Source organism: Mytilus trossulus, chromosome 7 (assembly GCF_036588685.1).
Source record: "Mytilus trossulus isolate FHL-02 chromosome 7, PNRI_Mtr1.1.1.hap1, whole genome shotgun sequence".
In the NCBI taxonomy this organism is placed as follows: Eukaryota; Metazoa; Mollusca; class Bivalvia; order Mytilida; family Mytilidae; genus Mytilus; species Mytilus trossulus.
The window spans coordinates 32,580,891-32,600,704 of record NC_086379.1 but is presented as its reverse complement, the minus strand read 5'-3'; the positions used below and the strand labels follow the sequence as shown (position 1 = coordinate 32,600,704).

Here is a 19,814-nt window from a genome sequence, read left to right as displayed (position 1 = left end):
TGGGCTTAATACATCACCCTGTCTAACTCCTATAAAAGTTAAGCACAAGTGCCAAATTAAATTGGCTTTTTATTCAAGAAAACCTAGAGGTATTGAAAAATATTGCTATTTGTATTAATAAATGTTTGGACTTGAGATAACTATCAATATAGTATAGAAATTGTTTTATAAAGCTGTCGAGAATATTTGCCTGTTAATAATAGATATATTGTTATGTCTTTTTATGTACATGCATGGCTCTGATCTGGTTGTAGATTAACATCTAAGAAATAGTTAAATTCATGTTTATGATTTGTGTCATTATTGTTTCACTATAAAAATTATTGTAATAAATTGCTTTGCTCTTCATGAGCCCTTTAATTGGAATAAAAATATCTTATCTTATTTTATTCATGCGAACTTCAATTTAACCCCTCAGCTTGAGATGGATAACACATGAATTGTATGTGTAAAGTTATTTATAAGAAAAGAATGTCAACATTGAAACGAAACAAAGGTAAATCATTTGATTTACTGATTCGATCTAGAAATTGTTCTTTTACAGGTAAAAACGATGATAACAATTAGTTTTCATCTATAATATGAAATTAAATAGACCTACAAAAATCCAACAGCACGAGTTTGTTAAATCTTTTTATATCTATATTTATGTTTACATCGCTTAAATGGTCATCAGATGACTTAAGAGTTAAAAACGAAAAATAATTAGGTGGTGTCTAGACTAAATTACACACCACACGAAGCTACATATTTTCATCCCCATGCCCTGTGAATTGTTTATTTTAGACCTTTAGTACTTTGGATAAACGTTTTATATTGTTATAACTCAAATTTAAGAATTTGATTAAAATCGGTGAACATGAATTTAACAGCTAGTGCCACTTTAAGAAATATAAGTTTGTTATTCATGTTCTGATAATTCATCAACAATAACAAAATCGTGAAAATAATTGCTCAGGAAATAAAGTACATATACTGTACTGAGAGAGGTTCGGAAGGACAAGGGTAAAACTTAATACCCCCTACAGGGAGGCATAAAACTATTGTATAACTTCATATCATTTCATTCATTTCTTTTTAATTTAAAACGATTTCATACCATTTCATTCATTTCTCTTTAATTTAAAACAATAACTAAAGAACCAGTGAAATAATTCTCCTTTTTATGCAAATTCTTTTGAAATTTCTGGACAAAACACTTAAGCATACAAGCAAGTATTGCACTAACTTTGAGGATCCCAAAAAATTGAAAAATACATTTCACCTGAAAAGGGGACACTTATTTCATGCACCATAATGATATTTTATCAGATATTTTTTTTGTGTGTTTACGAGGGAAAAAAATGCACCTAATCACATGACTGCAAAACTCGATGGTGAATATGATATAGTGAATAGTGAAATGGCAGATAAGAATGTCTTGTTTCTTTATATATAATAGGAATTAAACCTTTGTTTTGATGGAAAATGAATTAGTCAATTTAAAGGCATAGCGGGAGATTCATGCACACATACACCACATACATAAAAGAAATTCACTAGGCAGAGTATAAATCTATTGAGAAAAGTATTTAAACTTGAGGAAATAAACATTTGCTGTTATGGATAGATTGACCAATTATGCCTGATTAAATAACATGGAAAATAATGCGATCAAACCATAATGAAATTAGATAGAACACCACCTGATATATCAAGACCAATTAACAACAACTGCTTGATTGAATACTGAATATTATTAGGGTTTAACATGAACAGATTAACATATTTTAATCTGTGTTTATCCAGTTGTTCAATAACTGTGATTTAATTTTTCTCCGTTGTGGAAACATCAATAAGTTCAATGTAATGACTGACAAGGTTTTCAATTTCATTAAAAATATACCTCGACTTTTACAAAAGAGATAACTCACAAATTTCTTAAAAGGACGGAATAAAGTTTGTACTGAGGTATGTATGAATTAAACATACTTTAGTTAAATGTTAGATTTAAATCTAATGATATTCTTTTGACTTGGTTTAAAATATTGTTACACTTTTAAATGATTCATTGTGTTAATAGAACTGTAAAAAAAAATCTATAAATTAACATGTGAAAATCTAAGCAAAGTAGGTTTTGATTTTTTAAAGTACATATCTTTGTACGATTTATGTATATTGTTACATTATGCAGTAGGTTTTGAAATACCTATCATTTTTTTTAACACATTTTACAAAAAAAATTGTAAATAGTTCCAAGGTCCTGTCTCTGACCTGCAATCGATTGCTGATGTCAGTGTAAAATTGTAATGTTGACTATAAAAAGTATGTATATATATGGAATAAAAAAACACTTTTTCTTTACATACTATTTCTCGATCTTGAAGATGAGCTTTTTCAAAGATTTTCAAATTAACCCTGTTAAATAAACCCAACAAATTTTCATTTTCAATGATATATTCCCTATGATCTATGATCTATTCATATACTACAAATTCAGAACAAATAAACAGAGCTTGGGTTTATTCTAGCCTAAACTTTCTTCCGCCAATTAAAATGTTGTTTTTCTTGATCCTATGTCGTACTGTTACAACACTGTCAATGGAAGAGTGTCAGCAAACATGTTTAACATAGATGAAACAGTTGGTTTTCTTGTTTGAATTGTTTTACACTGCGTTGTCATTTTGGAATTTATCTAATGGCACTCATACCACATCTTTTACCAGGTAATATCTATTAACCCTGCTAAATTCTGTATGTGACTGTCCAAGTCAGAATCCTGTTATTCATTGGTTATCGTTTGTTGCTGTATATCATGTTTGATTTTAGATTATTGTATTGCAAGTTAATCAGGCAGTTAGTTTTTTTTAATAGATTTTGTATACATATCATTATGGGACCTTTCATAGCTTACTATGTGGTGTGGATTTTCATCCTTGTTGAAGGTCTAACTGTGATCTATAGTTGTGAATTTTGTTGATAATTGTCATTTGATCTCTGGTGGGGAGTTGTCTCATTGGCAATCATAACAATTTTTTCTTTTCTTTTATATATCTTTTTCTATTTTTTTAAGTTCTTCATTAGTCAAAATTCAATTAAGGAATGTCATAAAACTAGAGTCTCCATGGAGCCTGTGTCACTCACCTGCTATTTTTGTTTACAATTGATGCATGAAATAATGCAACCTGATGTTCAGCAGTTGTCGTTTGTTGATAAGGTGTATAAGTGTTTCTCGTTTTTTTTTTTTATGCCCCACCAACAATAGTAGAGGGGCATTATGTTTTCTGGTCTTTGCGTCCGTTCGTCCATCTGTCCGTCCTTCAATCCGTCTGTCCCACTTCAGTTTAAAGTTTTTGGTCAAGGTAGTTTTTGATGAAGTTGAAGTCCAATCAACTTGAAACTTTGTATACATGTTCCCTATGATATGATCATTGTAATTTAAACGCCAAATTAGAGTTTTTACCCCAATTTCACAGTCCACTAAACATAAAAAATGATAGTGTGAGTGGGGCATCTGTGTACTATGGACACATTCTTGATTAGACCGTTGGTTTTCCCGTTTGGATGGCTCTTTATAGCTTGCTGATCGATGTGATCCTAGGATTTGTGTTGAAGACCCTACTTTGACCTATAATGACTTATAAATTGTAACTTGTAAGGAGAGTTGTCTCATTGGCACTTATACCACATCTTCTCATATCTAACCATTATACTTTTGCTTAATTTTCAGAGATATAAGCCAAAATCTGCTTTTTACCCCCTAAGTTCTACTATAAGCCATGTCAGCCATGTTGGTTGGCAGGCAGTGTCATCAGACACATGTTTTAAACTCAAAACACTAATGATGGTTGTGGCCTTTATTTCAGAGGAGAATATTTTTGTTAAAGATAAAAAAAATCTACTAAAATTTACTTTAAAGGGCAAACATTTTCCATTTTAGTCATGTATTCAAAATAATAACCAAAAACTGCAAAATTTCCTTAAAATTACCAATTCAAGGGGCAGCCTGTAACCCAACAACAGGTTGTCTGATTCATCTAAATATTAACCTGCTAAACAATTTTACTCAGTTTCAGATTTGCTCTAAATGCTTTAGTTTCAGAAATATAAGCCAAAAACTGCATTTTATCCATAAGTTCAATTTTAACCATGGCCCCCATGTTGAATGGCAGGGGGATTCATTGGACACATTTTTTAAAATAGATACCCTAATGATTATTGTGGCCAAGTTTGGTTGAATTTGTCCAAATAATTTTAGAGGAGAAGATTTTTGAAAAAGATTACAAAATATTACGAACAAGTGAAACTGCGAGCTACTGCTACTGATACCCCTGCTGCAAGTGGATAATATTAATAGTGTAAAAATATGCAAGTGCTGGTAAACAGGAAGTTGTCGAGCGATGAATCTGAAAACGCATCACACGGTATAGCTGACTTATATAAATCATGAAACCAAATTTCAGAAATCCTTGTATTGTAGTTCCTGAGAAAAATGTGACGAAAATTTTCAACTTGGCTATCATGTGTAAAATCATACAAGTGTTCGGTAAACAGGAAGTTGTCAAGTGATCAATCTGAAAACTCATCACACGATATAGCTGACTTAGATAAACCCTGAAACCAAATTTCAGAAATCCTTGTATTGTAGTTCCTGAGAAAAATGCGACGAAAAATATTAATGGAACGGACAGACTGACTTGACGGACTGATGGAAGGACAGACAGAGGTAAAACAGTATGCTTTTTAAAGCGGGGGTATAATAATTGTTATGACTGTCAATTGACCATTTAGGTCATGTGTCAACTTATTGTAGATCTTACTTTGCTGAACATTATTGCTGTTTACAGTTTATCTCTTTCTATAATAAAGGGCTGCGCTTAAGCGCATGATACGCCCGTTGCTCTTTTAACATTTTTAAAAATGGAAAGGGAGCTTATGTCAATAGATATAAACAATTTGTCAAAGTTGCATAAAATTTTGTGAAAGTGTTAGTTATTGTCCCAAAATTGGAAAGTCCCCCCTTTTTTTAGCATAAAAATTCATAACACGGAAATGTAAAATCTGAAATTTATAAAAATTGAAAGGGAGCTTACATCAATAGATATAAACAATTCACCAAAGTTTCATGGACATTGGTGAAAGCCTTTTTGAGTTATTGTCCAAAGTGTTAAAAATCCCCCTCTTTTTATGAATAAAGCCCAATAAATCCAAACCTTAAAATCTGAAATTTATAAAAATTGTAAGGGATCTTTCATAGATAGATATAAACAATTCACCAAAGTTTCATGGACATTGGTGAAAGCCTTTTTGAGTTATTGTCCAAGTGTTAAAAATCCCCCTTTTTTTTATGAATTAAGCCCCATAAATCCAAAACTTAAAATCTGAAATTTATTAAAATTGTAAGGGATCTTACATCAATAGATATAAACAATTCACCAAAGTTTCATGGACATCGGTGAAAGCCTTTTTGAGTTATTATCCGAAGTGTTGAAAATCCCCCCTTTTTTATGAATAAAGCCCCATAAATCCAAAACTTAAAATCTGAAATTAAAAAAAAACGAAAGGGAGCTTACATCAATAGATATAAACAATTCACTTAAGTTTCATGGAAATTGGTGAAAGTGTTTTTGAGTTATTGTCAGAAGTGTGGACGACAGACGGATGGACAGACGGACAACAGTATACCATAATACGTCCCGTCTAAAAGGCGACGGGCGTATAATAATATTCAAGATAATAACCCAAAACTGCAAAATTTCCATAAAATTACCTTTACAGGGGCAGCAAAAAGTAAAAACACAAAAATACTGAACTCCGAGGAAAATTCAAAAAGGAAAATCAAAAATCAAAAGGCAAAATCAAAAGTCCAAACACATTAAACGAATGGATAACCACTGTCATATTCCTGACTTGGTACAGGCATTTTCTAATGTGGAAAATGGTGGATTGAACCTGGTTTTATAGCTAGCTAAACCTCTCACTTGTATGACAGTCGCATCAAATTCTATTACATTGTTAACGATGCATGAACAAAACAAACATACCCAAAGAGTAAAAATGTCAAAAATAGGGTTGTCTGATTCATCTAAAAATTTCAGGGCAGATAGATCTTAATTTAACATTATGAACATTTTTACCTGAGTGATGAGAAAAGCTGTCAATGAAAAAGTTGCAGTGACTTTTGGAAGTTGTCATTGAGAATTCTATAATGACTTTGGGATAATGTTGTAATGGGAGTTTCCATTTAGACAGTAATTTAACCTTTTGGGATTAATAGTAATTGAGCTTATCATCCTTCCCTACTCAAATATCCCATTGTGCAGTTGCTCCATAATTCTCATATCACTGCTTTGAGACGTGAGTAGGCATTATCAGTGACATCACAATGTCTGAGGAGAAATATTAACAACGTCACAATGTCTGAGGAGAAATATTAACAACGTCACAATGTGTGAGGAGACATTATCAAGGTTGCTTTCATCAAGCCTAAAACTGTCTAGGGTAGGAGTAAAAAATTAGTAATAAAACAATAAACAGATAATCAGGTTTTCTTTGTACAGATATCGTAAAATATCAGCTGCTCAACACAATGTGAAGCTTTTTGGCTTGTTCGCTGCGCTCAACAGCCAAAAAAGTTTACATTATGACTTGCGGCAGATATTTTTTTATATCAATATGTAGAAAACCTGATAATCTATATCGAAGTGAATCATTGAGGACAATATATTGACTTCTAGGAAGATTTAGCATCGATTTTGGAGATTCTTCTTAGAGGAGATTAGTTTTACTCAAGTGAGTTGTCACTAAAGATACAACAGTGAATATTTAGAATGCTCATTGAGAACACAAGGACCTTTAAGGGAAGTTGCTTAAAATTCCCAATCAATGTTTAGGATTTGCAGTTGATAATGCTTACATATTGACTTTTTGAAGTGTTCACCCTTGGTGAATGCGTATTTGCAGATATTTTTGCAAACTGCTAATTAGGATATATTGCTTTCTGCAAACTTTTGGAGCTTTAATTGAGATACATGTATATCTCATCTCGTTGGTTGTCACTGAAAAGGTGCAGTGACTATTGGAAGTTGTGTTTTAGTAATAAAATAGACTCTGGAGAGAATGTTGTATTGACTTTGAGAGCTGTAATAAAAAAAAAAAATTGAGAAGGTTCTATGAATTCTGAAAGTTGTCATATGCAAGTTTTCAATGAGCTAAATTTTGAAACTGCCAATGAGATTGTGAGGTCTTTTTTAAGAGTTGGTTAAACTGTTGCAGTCACTTTTGGAAATTGACATTGATGGAGTTAGGAAATGACTTTTGGGAGCTGTCATTGATGACATAGATCATTTTACAAGTTTTCAGAATTTGATCACATAAGAGCTGTCAATGAGGACATAGAGCATTCTACAAGTTTTCAGAGTTTCCAGTGATCACATCAGAGCTGTCATTGAGAACATAAAGCATTCTACAAATTTTCAGAGTTCTCTATGATCACATCAGAACTGTCATTGAGAACATAAAGCAATCTAAAAGTTTTCAGAGTTTCTATTGATCACGTCAGAGCTGTCATTGAGGACATAGAGCATTTAACCAGTTTTCAGAGTTTCCATTGATCCCATTTGAGCTGTTATTGGGGACATCGAGCTTTCTACAAGTTTTCAGAGTTTCCATTGATCACATTTGAGCTGTCATTGAGGACTTACAGCATTCTACAAGTTTTCAGAGTTTCCATTGATCACATAAGAGCTGTCATTGATGACATAGAGCACTCTACAAGTTTTCAGAGTCTCCATCGACCACATCAGAACTGTCATTGAGGTCATTAAACATTCTACAAGTTTTCAGAGTTTCCATTGATCACATTAGAGCTGTCATTGATGACATAGAACACTCTACAAGTTTTCAGAGTCTCCATCGACCACATCAGAACTGTCATTGAGGACATAGAACATTCTACAAGTTTTCAGAGTTTCCATTGATCACATTAGAGCTGTCATTGATGACATAGAGCACTCTACAAGTTTTCAGAGTCTATATTGACCACATCATAGCTGTCATTGAGGACATAGAACATTCTACAAGTTTTCAGAGATTCCATTGATCACATTAGAGCTGTCATTGATGACATAGAGCATTCTACAAGTTTTCAGAGTCTATATTGATCACAACAGAGCTGTCATTGAGGACAAAGAGCATTCTACAAGTTTTCAGAGATTACATTGACCACATCAGAGCTTTCATTGAGGACATACATGTAAAGCATTCTACAAGTTTTCAGAGTTTCAATTGATCACAACAGAAATGTCATTGAGGACATAGAGCATTCTACAAGTTTTCAGAGATTCTTTTGATCACATTAGAGCTGTCATTGATGACATAGAGCATTTTACAAGTTTTCAGAGATTCCATTGAGCATATTAGAGCTGTCATTGAGGACATAGAGTATTCTACAAGTTTTCAGAGATTCCATTGATCACATCAGAGCTGACATTGAGGACATAGAGCATTCTTCAAGTTTTCAGAGATTCCATTGATCACATTAGAGCTGTCATTGATGACATAGAGCATTCTACAAGTTTTCAGAGATTCCATTGATCACTTTAGAGCTGACATTGAGGACATAGAGCATTCTACAAGTTTTCAGAGTTTCAATTGATCCCATTAGACTTGTCATTGATGACATAGAGCATTCTACAAGTTTTCAGAGATTCCATTGATCACATTAGAGCTGTCATTGATGACATAGAGCATTCTACAAGTTTTCAGAGATTCTTTTGATCTCATTAGAGCTGTCATTGAGGACATAGAGCATTTAACAAGTTTTCAGAGTTTCCATTGATCACATTAGAGCTGTCATTGAGGACATAGAGCATTCTACAAGTTTTCAGAGATGCCATTGATCATATTAGAGCACTCATTGAGGACATAGAACATTCTACAAGTTTTCAGAGATTCCATTGATCACATTAGAGCTGTCATTGAGGACATAGAGCATTCTGCAAGTTTTCAGAGATTCCATTGATCACATTATTGTCTTATTTGAGTTGTCAAAGAAAACTAGAGGCTCTTAAGAGCCTGTGTCGCTCACCTTGGTCTATGTGCATATTAAACAAAAGACACAGATGGATTAATGACAATATTGTGTTTACGTGATGGTGATGTGTTTGTAGATCTTACCTTACTGAACATTGTTGCTACTTACAATTATCCCTATCTATAATGAACTTGTCCCATTAGTTACAGAGAAAAATATTTTGTTAAAAATTAACAAAAAATTTACCAAATTTATGAAAATTGTTAAAAATTGACTGTAAAGGACAAAAACTCCTTAAGGGGTCAACTGACGATTTTGGTCATGTTGACTTATTTGTAGATCTTAGATTTGTTGTCCCATTCATCTGAAAATTTCAAACCATCTTGGTTGGTTGGCCGGGTCACAGGACACATTTTTAAAACTAGATACCCCAATGATGATTGTGGCCAAGTTTGTTTAAATTTAGCCCAGTAGTTTCAGAGGAGAAGATTTTTGTAAAAATTAACAACGACGGACGCCAAGTGATGAGAAAAGCTCACTTGGCCTTTAAGCCGGGTGAGCTAAAAATGCAGTAAATTTAGGAAATTGTATCTGTAGTTGTTTTAGTAAATTTTTTGATCTGTTATGGTCTATTAACTTTCTAGTTTTTGGACTGCAGTGCACAGCAGCATATGTGTGCTTTATTCAAGTTAGTTTTTGATTTTGATGTTGTCTGTTGAGCTTTTTTTTTTCAATCTATGAACAAACCTTATTGTGTGCCATCTAAAAATGGGGGGAAATCTAGGTAGAAAACTGTTGACTATTTCCTTATATGTTTCTCTCATTTGGTAATATTCCACTGACCAGTAATATATAAGAAGAAAGACAATAAAATCTCTATACAAATATATTTTCCAATGTTAAACAACAGTACGTGATATACAAAGCAGTGCTGGCTAATCTTTATCAACATTTTACATGTACTTAATTGTAATATGCTCAGGATATAAAGACATTTTAAACCTTTTGATCTTTATAAATAAACATGCATTGTTAAATCATATTTAAACAATTATACTTGTCAAGCATAATAAACAGTGTATCCTTAGGGGGTATTTTCTTTATTCTAAAGTACTCAATACATTTAAAAAACAGTAACAGAAAATTGTTTTAAACATTCATACCCAGTTATGTTATCAATTTACAGATAATCTCAAAATAATACCAAGGTCATATCTCTTTAAATGAATCGATAAACTACCAAAAGCATTCATATTTATAGTCCATTTAATTCACCATATCAGGTACATGTAAAACATTTTAACAGAAGCAATTTTTCTATACCTAGCTGATTTATTTAATCTGTCTCTGTCTCACTGATAGAAATGATCCAACGTCTACTTATTTTCAATGAAACTTTTTACATGATTTATAAAAATGATTCTGCATATAATACCTTAGCATGATTTGACAGATTATAAACTATCATTTTAATATTTTACAAACATACTTCAAGCGGTTTGGAAATATCTGGGTTAATCATTCAATTTGATTATTTGCTATGACAGGGTATATGAGCCCTGATCTTCCATTTGAACTTAAATGAAGATAAAAATGGTCTAAAATATTGAAATCAGGCCACTCCAGTATAATAATTGTTTATTGTCTGTTATTTAGGCTCAAATTCCCTGTCAGTGCCCTACATCCACTTTTATGCCTGATGGCTAAAAACACTGACAGGGAAAATAATTAAGCCCAAATAAATGTAAACCAACAATAGAGTATGAGCTTTTCCCATTGTAGAAGACCAAACAGTTGCCTATAATTGCTCACATCCTCTTCATTTGAACTTCCATGGATTGCTGTTTCAGTGGTCATCCTACAACATCTCCTTATTTCTATATGTATAGTGGGTTGTATTAAATAACATGTTGAGTCTCCTATATAAGATTTCAGTGGGTATATTATTAGTAACATTGTGTGTTAGTGGCCTAATATGATATATATGGGGTCAGTGAATTTAATATGGGGTGGAGCAAAGATGTGGTTTAGATATGCTGCCCATATATATATTATCCATATTTTCAACTGTCCTCCTCAGTCAAATTTTTTGAATCATATTTCCACATTTCCCTTCAACCATACAAATACAAAAATTTCTGTTGATGCTTTGCATGTACACATTTACTCATTCAGAAATGAATACAATTGCATTATATTGTTTTATCCTGCAATTGGGTGTCCTTCTATACAGATACAGCCCTACAGTTATCGCTGTGCTGTGCTGTATCTGTATACTATACAGATATCGGTTTAAAGCTCCACTCACTGCCGGACTGAGTATTGTTTGAACCTGTGTGACCTCAGAATGTGTATTCCAGTTGCATTCCAATGACGATGATAATTGTCTATTTCAAAACTTGAATGTGTATGATTGTGTTTCAAAATCAACCATGTCAATTTCAGCATGCATGTTTAGTGAAATTCCATGTCAAGTCTGAAGCGTAGGAGAACTCGTACACTTCTGTTTCAAATTGGACAATGTTTTGTTATTTGTTTTTACTATTGAAATTAGTTGTTATGTTAAAATAGATAATTATTCATCTTGAGCGATGTATAATGGTTGACCATTCGAGATTCTTGTTTTGCAAACCCGTAAAGTGTGATTTTGATATTACTACTCAAGGGTTCAAAAATCAAAAATAAATGTAAATATGTTAGTTTTTGTGTCTTTCAAAACACAAACAATCTACAGAATTAATTGCAGGAAAAAGACAGTAACTGTTTAGTGTCTTTAAATATCAGCTGTATGTGTACTCGGCTCGAAACAGGTGTAGTAGCTCGTTAAAAGCTCGCATACACCTTGTTTCCTAGCCTCGTACAAATACAGCTGATATTTAAAGACACTAAACAGTTATTGTCTATGTAAATCCTTGAGGCAAGTTGACCCCTAGTAAAAAGTAACAATATAACATTACATTTGAAATTTAATTTAATCAAAAAAGGAAATATACTTCTGAAATTATAAATTGGAGTTCATAATTAAACTAGAGGCTCTAAAGAGCCTGTGTCGCTCACCTTGGTCTATGTGAATATTTAAGGAAGCAGATGGATTCATTACTTAACTAAACATTATTGCTTTTTAAAGTTTATCTCTATCTATAATAATATTCAAGATAATAACCAAAAACAGCAAAATTTCCTTAAAACTAACAATTCAGGGGCAGCAACCCAACAACGGGTTGTCATATTCATCTGACAGTTTCAGGACAGATAAATGTTGACCTGATCAACAATTATACCATGTCAGATTTGCTCTAAATTTTTTGGTTTTTGAGTTATAAGCCAAAAACTGCATTTTACCCCTATGTTCTATTTTTAGCCATGGCGGCCATCTTGGTTAGATGGCCGGGTCACCGGAGACATTTTTTAAACTTCATACCAATAAGATGATTGTGGCCAAGTTTGGATTAATTTGGCCCAGTAGCTTCAGAGGAGAAGATTTTTGTAAAAGATTACTAAGATATACGAAAAATGGTTAAAAATTGACTATAAAGGGCAATAACTCCTAAAGGGGTCAATTGGGCCAGGTGAGCTAAAAATTGGGGCACCTGTAAATAACTGGGAACAAAAAATAGAAAAATAGAAAAAAGACAAGGAAAATGGAAACGAAAATAAGAATTCCATGCTAAAAGTGCTCATGTTTTTTGTGGAATTAGCTATATCAAGAAGCTTGATGTAAAAACACAATAGTAAGTAAATGTTATTCATATATTACATGTTTATATGTACAAAATATAGATGTTTAACACTAAAATTTATCAGAATATTTCAACATGGGCATATTTTTGTAACCATTTATAAATCAATCCAAATTCTTCTCACAAAGACAAATATTGATCTTCAAGCAAATTTCAAGTAAAGTAACTATACCACTTAAATATTGATCAAATTTAAATTACTTAATGAAAAATCTACATTGCCCTTTAATGGAAGTATAATGCATGATATTATATATATGAGCATGATAAATCTGGTTACGAAACAAAGTGCAAACAGCAATCTCACAATACAAAACAAATACTATGTGATTCTGACTAACCATCAGTTTAAATCCTAATATTCCTTTTGTTTTTATCTATACTTTCTAAAACTGCCTTGTCCGACTTTTTAACTACTTCAGACATTATCTCTTATTTGTGTTAATCATACAAAAGCTTCTGACAAAGTTTCATAAAATTTACCGGTAATGAAGGTTGAACAAATTAATTGATGTGTAACAAAACTAAACCCCAGAATGTATCTATTTGTTAGCTGTTAACAACTAAGTCAATTTATCAGTATAATATGGAACAAGGAATGAGTGGTCAAATTGACAAAAAACAATTTTTGTTTTTGAGTGCGCTTTCAGGATATAAAGAACTAAATGGTGGCCCCGTTGCCGGCAATGCTATTTTTAGCAATTATCTCCTAATAAGGCGTTTTCATTAAACTAATTATGGGAAATCTGTTGTTGTCTAATTGAAGCTCTATATCTATTTGTGATTTTACCGCACTCAAATATATATGGTCCCATGGCTTTTCTTGGTGAATTTTGGGGTTTTTCACGATACCTGACGATTTCGCAGAAAATTTTCCCTAATTTTGAGCAACATAAAAAAATTATTTTCGGCATTTCATACTATACATTTTAGGACAAATTTGTGCTTGCATGAAACTTCATTCATAATGCTTTCCAGAAGAAAAATTTATAAAAGATATAACAACCAATCACAGAGAGCCATCTATTTTTATCTCTATGTCATGTTCCCTTCATAAAATGGCTGCGCCCATGTAATTTTATTTGGTACATTGTAACCTTCATGCTTGTTTTACCTATGCCTATTTTACAATCTATCAAGAACCATAACTCCTGAAAATCTTCAATATCAAACTGGACCTCCTTTTTTTTCCATCATATTATTATTTATTTCGTCTCAAAAGGCAAATAAGTTTTGGATTTGGTCATATCAGATTTATCATTATTATATAACACAAACTGTAGAAGATTATAAGTGACATTTTGTTTTGTGTACACTGTTGTTAAACTTTATATATAGTGATCCTTTTGATCACAGAAGAACAAACAGTTTACTATTACACATTAATTTACAATAAATATCTCCATACTAGAAGCATTTATTTAGAATCTGACATTCCTTTTATTAGAACAGCTCTTGGAGAGCTCAGACTATGTGGTTATAGAATTTCTGTAAATTTTATATTGATTATCAGTTTTATTGTTTAAATTTTCTGTCTGTGTCAGTTTTGAAGATAGTTGGATGGGTAATAGGTAAAAAGACTAAAATTTAAATTATAAATATGTTGTCACCACCACTGTCCCAGGGAGGGTTGAGCACTCACATACATGTTTACCAATGAAACATTCTTTATATACCTGTTCCAAACAAGGAGCCTGCAATTCAGTATAGTTTTTATTAGTTCATAAAGAAAACTTAACCTTTATTGGCTAGTACTTCGTTATAAATCCCTAAGCTCTTGGTAAAATGTTTTAATTCATTAAATGGTAGGGTATTGTACAGGCTTTGAATGCAATGGAAATATAATTTTTTCTCTGCTGGACTATTTTTTTTTATAACTTTCCACTTTTGTCTGGACTTTGAGGCAGCCACAGTAATGTTGGAATATCATCTGTTTTCCACTGATTTGAACGTCAGGACACAAAGCAGGTAGCATAGTCTTTCTGTGGAGGATGAAAGGTTCAACAGAGAAATATCTAGCTATCACAGGCATCAAGTTCTCATCTAAAATATTTATTTATCCCTCACCGTTTAGTTTCCTTTGATTGGTGTTAGGAGTTCTCATGGTTTTTCTATGGTTTGAAATGCACCCAAAAACATGACAGAAATTTAGCTTTGTAGGTTTTTCTGTGGTACAGTCCATTACATAATCTGGTCATAATTGTCCATCTACTTTACACCACACATAAACTTTTCTTTTTTTCTTGCACTGTCCAATGAAATTTTTCATGACAAAATTGTTTCCTTTTCTCACAATTTACTAGGGTAATCATTGTTTTCTTATTTAAAACGTGGTGCCTCTTGTAACCATTGAACTGTAGCTGCCACCTTATTGTCCTACAACAAACAGCCTTCATTGTCTGATCATTAAATGCATCAGTAATTTCAGTTTGTTGCTGGTCTAAACATAACAGTTGCTAAAGCCTTCAATAATCCTTAAGATCAATTGTACTCTTTCAGCCACTTCTTCAATTCTTTTCCTCTGATCAACGCTTGTTAAACCTCTTTGAAAATTTGTTTATGTTTCTCCTATTCATACCTAGCAATTTCCCTATCTTATGCCCAGAATAACCATGTCCTGATAATCCTACAGTTATATTTTCTCCTCTGGTGTCATGTCTCTCTCACGAGGTGCCATCTTTAAATCAGACCAATTATGTGTTCAACTTAATATGACAGAATATAAATATTTGCTTCAAGTAAAGGCTGCATTATCAGTAATGACTTTAATTATATAAAGAAGATAACTCTAAGAAAAGCTTTCAATATGGTAAAATCTCAGTGGAAATTTGACCATCTATGTATGCATTGACCATTTTTGGAACACAATGTTGTTGAAATCCAAGCACTAAAAGATGCTTTTGAAGACTTTTTATTTTCACCATTTTTGCTGTTTCCATGTTTTCCCGGAAACAAAATTACCTATGTTCTTATAAATAAGGTACCAAACTCATATTTTTCAGAAAAGTCACTAATGATTCCAAACTTCCGTCATATTTCAATTTTGCAGGTGTCCATCTGATTAATATTGTCATAATGCTTTGAGAAGACGAAATAGTTTGAGTTGACTAAGTTCTTGGAAGGCCTGATATAGGGTTAATTACTATAACAGAAATAGGTGTTTTATACACCATATTGTTGATAATATAATGTCAAATTACAACATAACAAGTTTCAAAATGCAACCACATCGAAGTTCACAACCTGTTGTCATTTCTCAAAACAAGATTGAGGTACTTTGTGTATGTATCAGGATTTTTGTTCAGAGAAATTAATGCCTGTATACCCACAACCATTTTGAAAATTTCAAAGTCAGATCGAGTGTACATCTACATATCACAGATAAATAACAATTCTATAAAGTTTCATTTCCACACAAAGCAGCAGGTTCCATTATCACTGAACTATTACACATTTTTGTTTAGCACCAGGTGCAGGATTCTCTCACTGTATTGAAGACCCATTGGTGGACTTCTGCAGTTTTCTGCTCTTTGACACATTTTCAATTTTACCATTTCTAGCTATAAGTATCATCCAGTTAAAATTGGATCAATTTTTTTAGGTTTCACATATTTGCTGTTTCCATGGCAATGGCAGCCTTTTAGAAATCTGTTAAACAATAATGTCAAGACTTGGTGATTCTTGTCATAAAATTGAGAATGGAAATGGGGAATGTGTCAAAGAGACAACAACCCGACCAAATAAAAAAAACAACAGCAGAAGGTCACCAACAGGTCTTTAATGTAGCGAGAAATTCCCGCACCCGGAGGCGTCCTTCAGCTGTCCCCTAAACAAATATATACTAGTTCAGTGATAATGAATGCCATACTAATTTCCAAATTGTTCACAAGAAACTAAAATTAATATAATACAAGACTAACAAAGGCCAGAGGCTCCTGACTTGGGACAGGCCCAAAAATGCAGTGGGATTTAACATGTTTGTGAGATCTCAACCCTCCCCCTATACCTCTAACCAATGTAGAAAAGGATACGCATAACAATACGCACATTAAAATTCAGTTCAAGAGAAGTCCAAGTCTGATGTCAGAAGATGTAACCAAAGAAAATAAACAAAATGACAATAATACATAAATAACAACAGACCACTAGCAGTTAACTGACATGCCAGCTCCAGACTTCAATTTAACTGACTGAAAGATTATGATTTCATCATATGAACATCAGGCACAATCCTTCCCGTTAGGGGTTTAATATCATACCATCATAACATATATGAGAAGAACATAACCCGTGTCATGCCAACAACTGTTTTTAGAATAAATGTGTTTAGTTCCGACGCAAAGACCTTATCAAAGACTCAATATTAACGCCAAAATATGCAATCTTTAATGACTTGACAACAGTATCGTAATTATATCCCTTCTTAATAAATCTATTCAAAGGTTTTGTAAGTTTCTGAGGTGAATACTGACACCTTTGTGCTTTATAAAGAATATTTCCATAAAAAATTGGATGTGAAATATACCTGAACGTATAAGAAGTCTGCATGTTGAGCTATATTTATGAATGATGTCTTTATACCGATGATAAAATTTAGTAAATGTTTTGACTAGTTTGTGATATCGAAAACCCTAGTGTAATAATTTTTCAGTAATACATAAATTTCTCTCGTTAAAATCTAAAACATTGTTACATACATGAGCGAATCCTACAAGTCATGCATATACCAGTACCCAAAATAAATTCATAAAAATAATATAGAGGTAATAATATAAGCTAATTTACATTTTCAGACAGCCATCTTTCACAAGATACTGAAGAAAATATAGACAATATGAAGAAATAAATGAAACATATTGGTAAAGTTTTCAATCAAAATGGACAAAAAGGCACTTTCTTACCACACCAAAGTTCAAGATTGGACTCAACTATATAGACTTACTGCAGATGGAAAGATCTATAAAGATACTAAAGAGATTACATATTTATCACCACAGAAAATACAGGAAATTGATTCATGGAGAACCAATGTTTACAAAAAATTGACTAAAAAGAAATCTGCTGGCAAACAATCAAATATTGAGACATTCTCATCTTCTAAACAAATAAGCTATGGATCTTCTCATGTGATATGTAAAAGTGCAACTAATTATAAACATAACAAAGATACTGATGTGTTTTCTGTGTCAAACCATTTAGCAGAAACTTCATCACATTATGCTTTTATGAGGAAAGATATTTACAATGCAAACAAAAAGCAATCAATACCACAATCAACAAAATCTATTTTAAATGGAACAGCTACTGAAGTATCTAAAAAAATTGACAAAGTTATTCAATTTGAAAACAGTGTTGATAGGAAAAACAGTAGTCAAGGTAGCAACAATAAACTTGAGGGTTATGTCATATCTGACAGCATTTCGGACAGTATAAGTCTAGCTTCTACAAGCACTATGACTGAATGTGGTAAAGTTATACAGGTGAAAGATAAAGTGATGATCTCAGTTCGATCAGTGTCCAATAATTTGTTGAATGTGATTTCCATAGATGATTGTAAGATGGCATTAGGGAAGAATTCTTTTGTTTATAATGCAGAAGGAACAAAATCACAAACAAGTGATTATAAAGCAGCCAGTAGTGCAGTTGACTCCATTGATGTGCAGAAACCAGAAAAGAGATCACTGACTGCCGAGAGTAGAAAAACATCTTCATATTATACATCAACTATGCCATCTGGAATTTCTACCCGAGAATCCAAACCAGATAGAAAAGCAAGAGTAACAAAAGCTATTGACACAATGGTCAATGACAGGAAAGTGATGAATAATATGGACAGAAATTTTGATGCTAGGATAGCTCCTGCTGGGAGGTTAGTTCTTAACAAAAATGAAGGAGGATACATGTTTAAACGACTTCATAGTGCCCTTCGGAAACATGTAGATAATATTCTGTCTGTTCAGGCTCACCGCAGGCTTCCTAAACAATTCAGTGGAATGGAAGACCAATTTTCTTCATATATTCAACAAATTGCAAGTTCAATGCAGAAAAATGATCAACTTCCTGATCCAAGTACATTCAATAAGGATTTTGAAAATACAAGTTCAAATGAAAAAGAATCAAAAGGACAATTGACAATACTTGAAGAGGAAGAAGATATTGTTAAAGATGCAAATGTGCCTAAAATTCAAGTTTCTTGTAACAAACAGTTAAACAGTGAAAAGGTAGAGCAGAAAGGGAAAGAAAATAATGTGGTTTGTTTTGGCAACAACAAAGCATCTAACCAATCAAATCTAGACCCAGTCAAATGTAATTTGACAGCCGAAATTGTAAATGTACAAGACAAAGTTAGAGCAAACTGTGGTACTTCTAGTAGTGAGAGTTTGTCTCCATCTGTTTCAATACATAATTTGTCAGTCGAACGTTGAAGTTCATGAAGGGTTATTATATATATATAAATATATATATTATTAACTCAATTTGCATTAAATGTTTGATCTACTCTTCAAGATTGTTTATAGTGTTGGATTTTTTTTCATTTCTCAAAACTCCTGTCACCCCCCTAAATTGATGGTACATGTATTTAAAAAAACAAAATAAAAGCTGTTACAAAGAGAAGACTAAGGTAATCAAATTTATTCCAACAAATCTTTAATAAGAATATAAAATAGTATATCATTTTATAATATTACCAATGTTATTTCAACTGATCCGGCAGAGCTTACGTTTTAATTTGCTTATGGACAGTCTATTAGAAGATGTGTGTGATAAGGATGAACTCCATTATGATTATTATTGATTTCTAATCACCTATCAGTGTCACCAAATGGATATACAAATGAAATGAGTGAAATGATATGGTACGAATAACTGGACACTTCATTGATGAGTTTATCCCAAAACACCTGTCTATAGATGGACTGGTCTTTGATATGCCAACCGATTAAACCCCACCCAGTCAAGTGAAATAAATCAAGTAAATTAATACCACTGTTTGATTTCTTGAAATATGGGGGGATTGATTTAAGTATTACTGCATGTTCAGATTCTGGAAAGTTGGGATG

General features: G+C 32.5%; 2 protein-coding genes across 3 annotated transcripts in view; one reads left to right on the top strand and one right to left on the bottom strand.

Annotated features, from left to right (window-relative positions):
* The window catches only part of LOC134724961 (GPI inositol-deacylase-like), a 144,785-nt gene that overhangs the window by 36,884 nt on the left and 88,087 nt on the right, over positions 1-19,814 (bottom strand). The window lies entirely within an intron of this gene.
* Positions 1,574-19,186, top strand: LOC134724962 (uncharacterized). 2 transcript variants are annotated; one of them, XM_063588381.1, is made up of 2 exons: positions 1,574-1,950; positions 17,547-19,186. In XM_063588381.1, exon 2 carries the CDS (start codon positions 17,631-17,633, stop codon positions 19,176-19,178), a length of 1,548 nt encoding a protein of 515 aa, XP_063444451.1. In that variant the 5' UTR covers positions 1,574-1,950; positions 17,547-17,630; the 3' UTR covers positions 19,179-19,186. The 2 variants fall into 2 exon arrangements, with proteins under 2 accessions (XP_063444451.1, XP_063444452.1); XM_063588382.1 differs by lacking the exon at positions 1,574-1,950 and adding an exon at positions 10,243-10,296.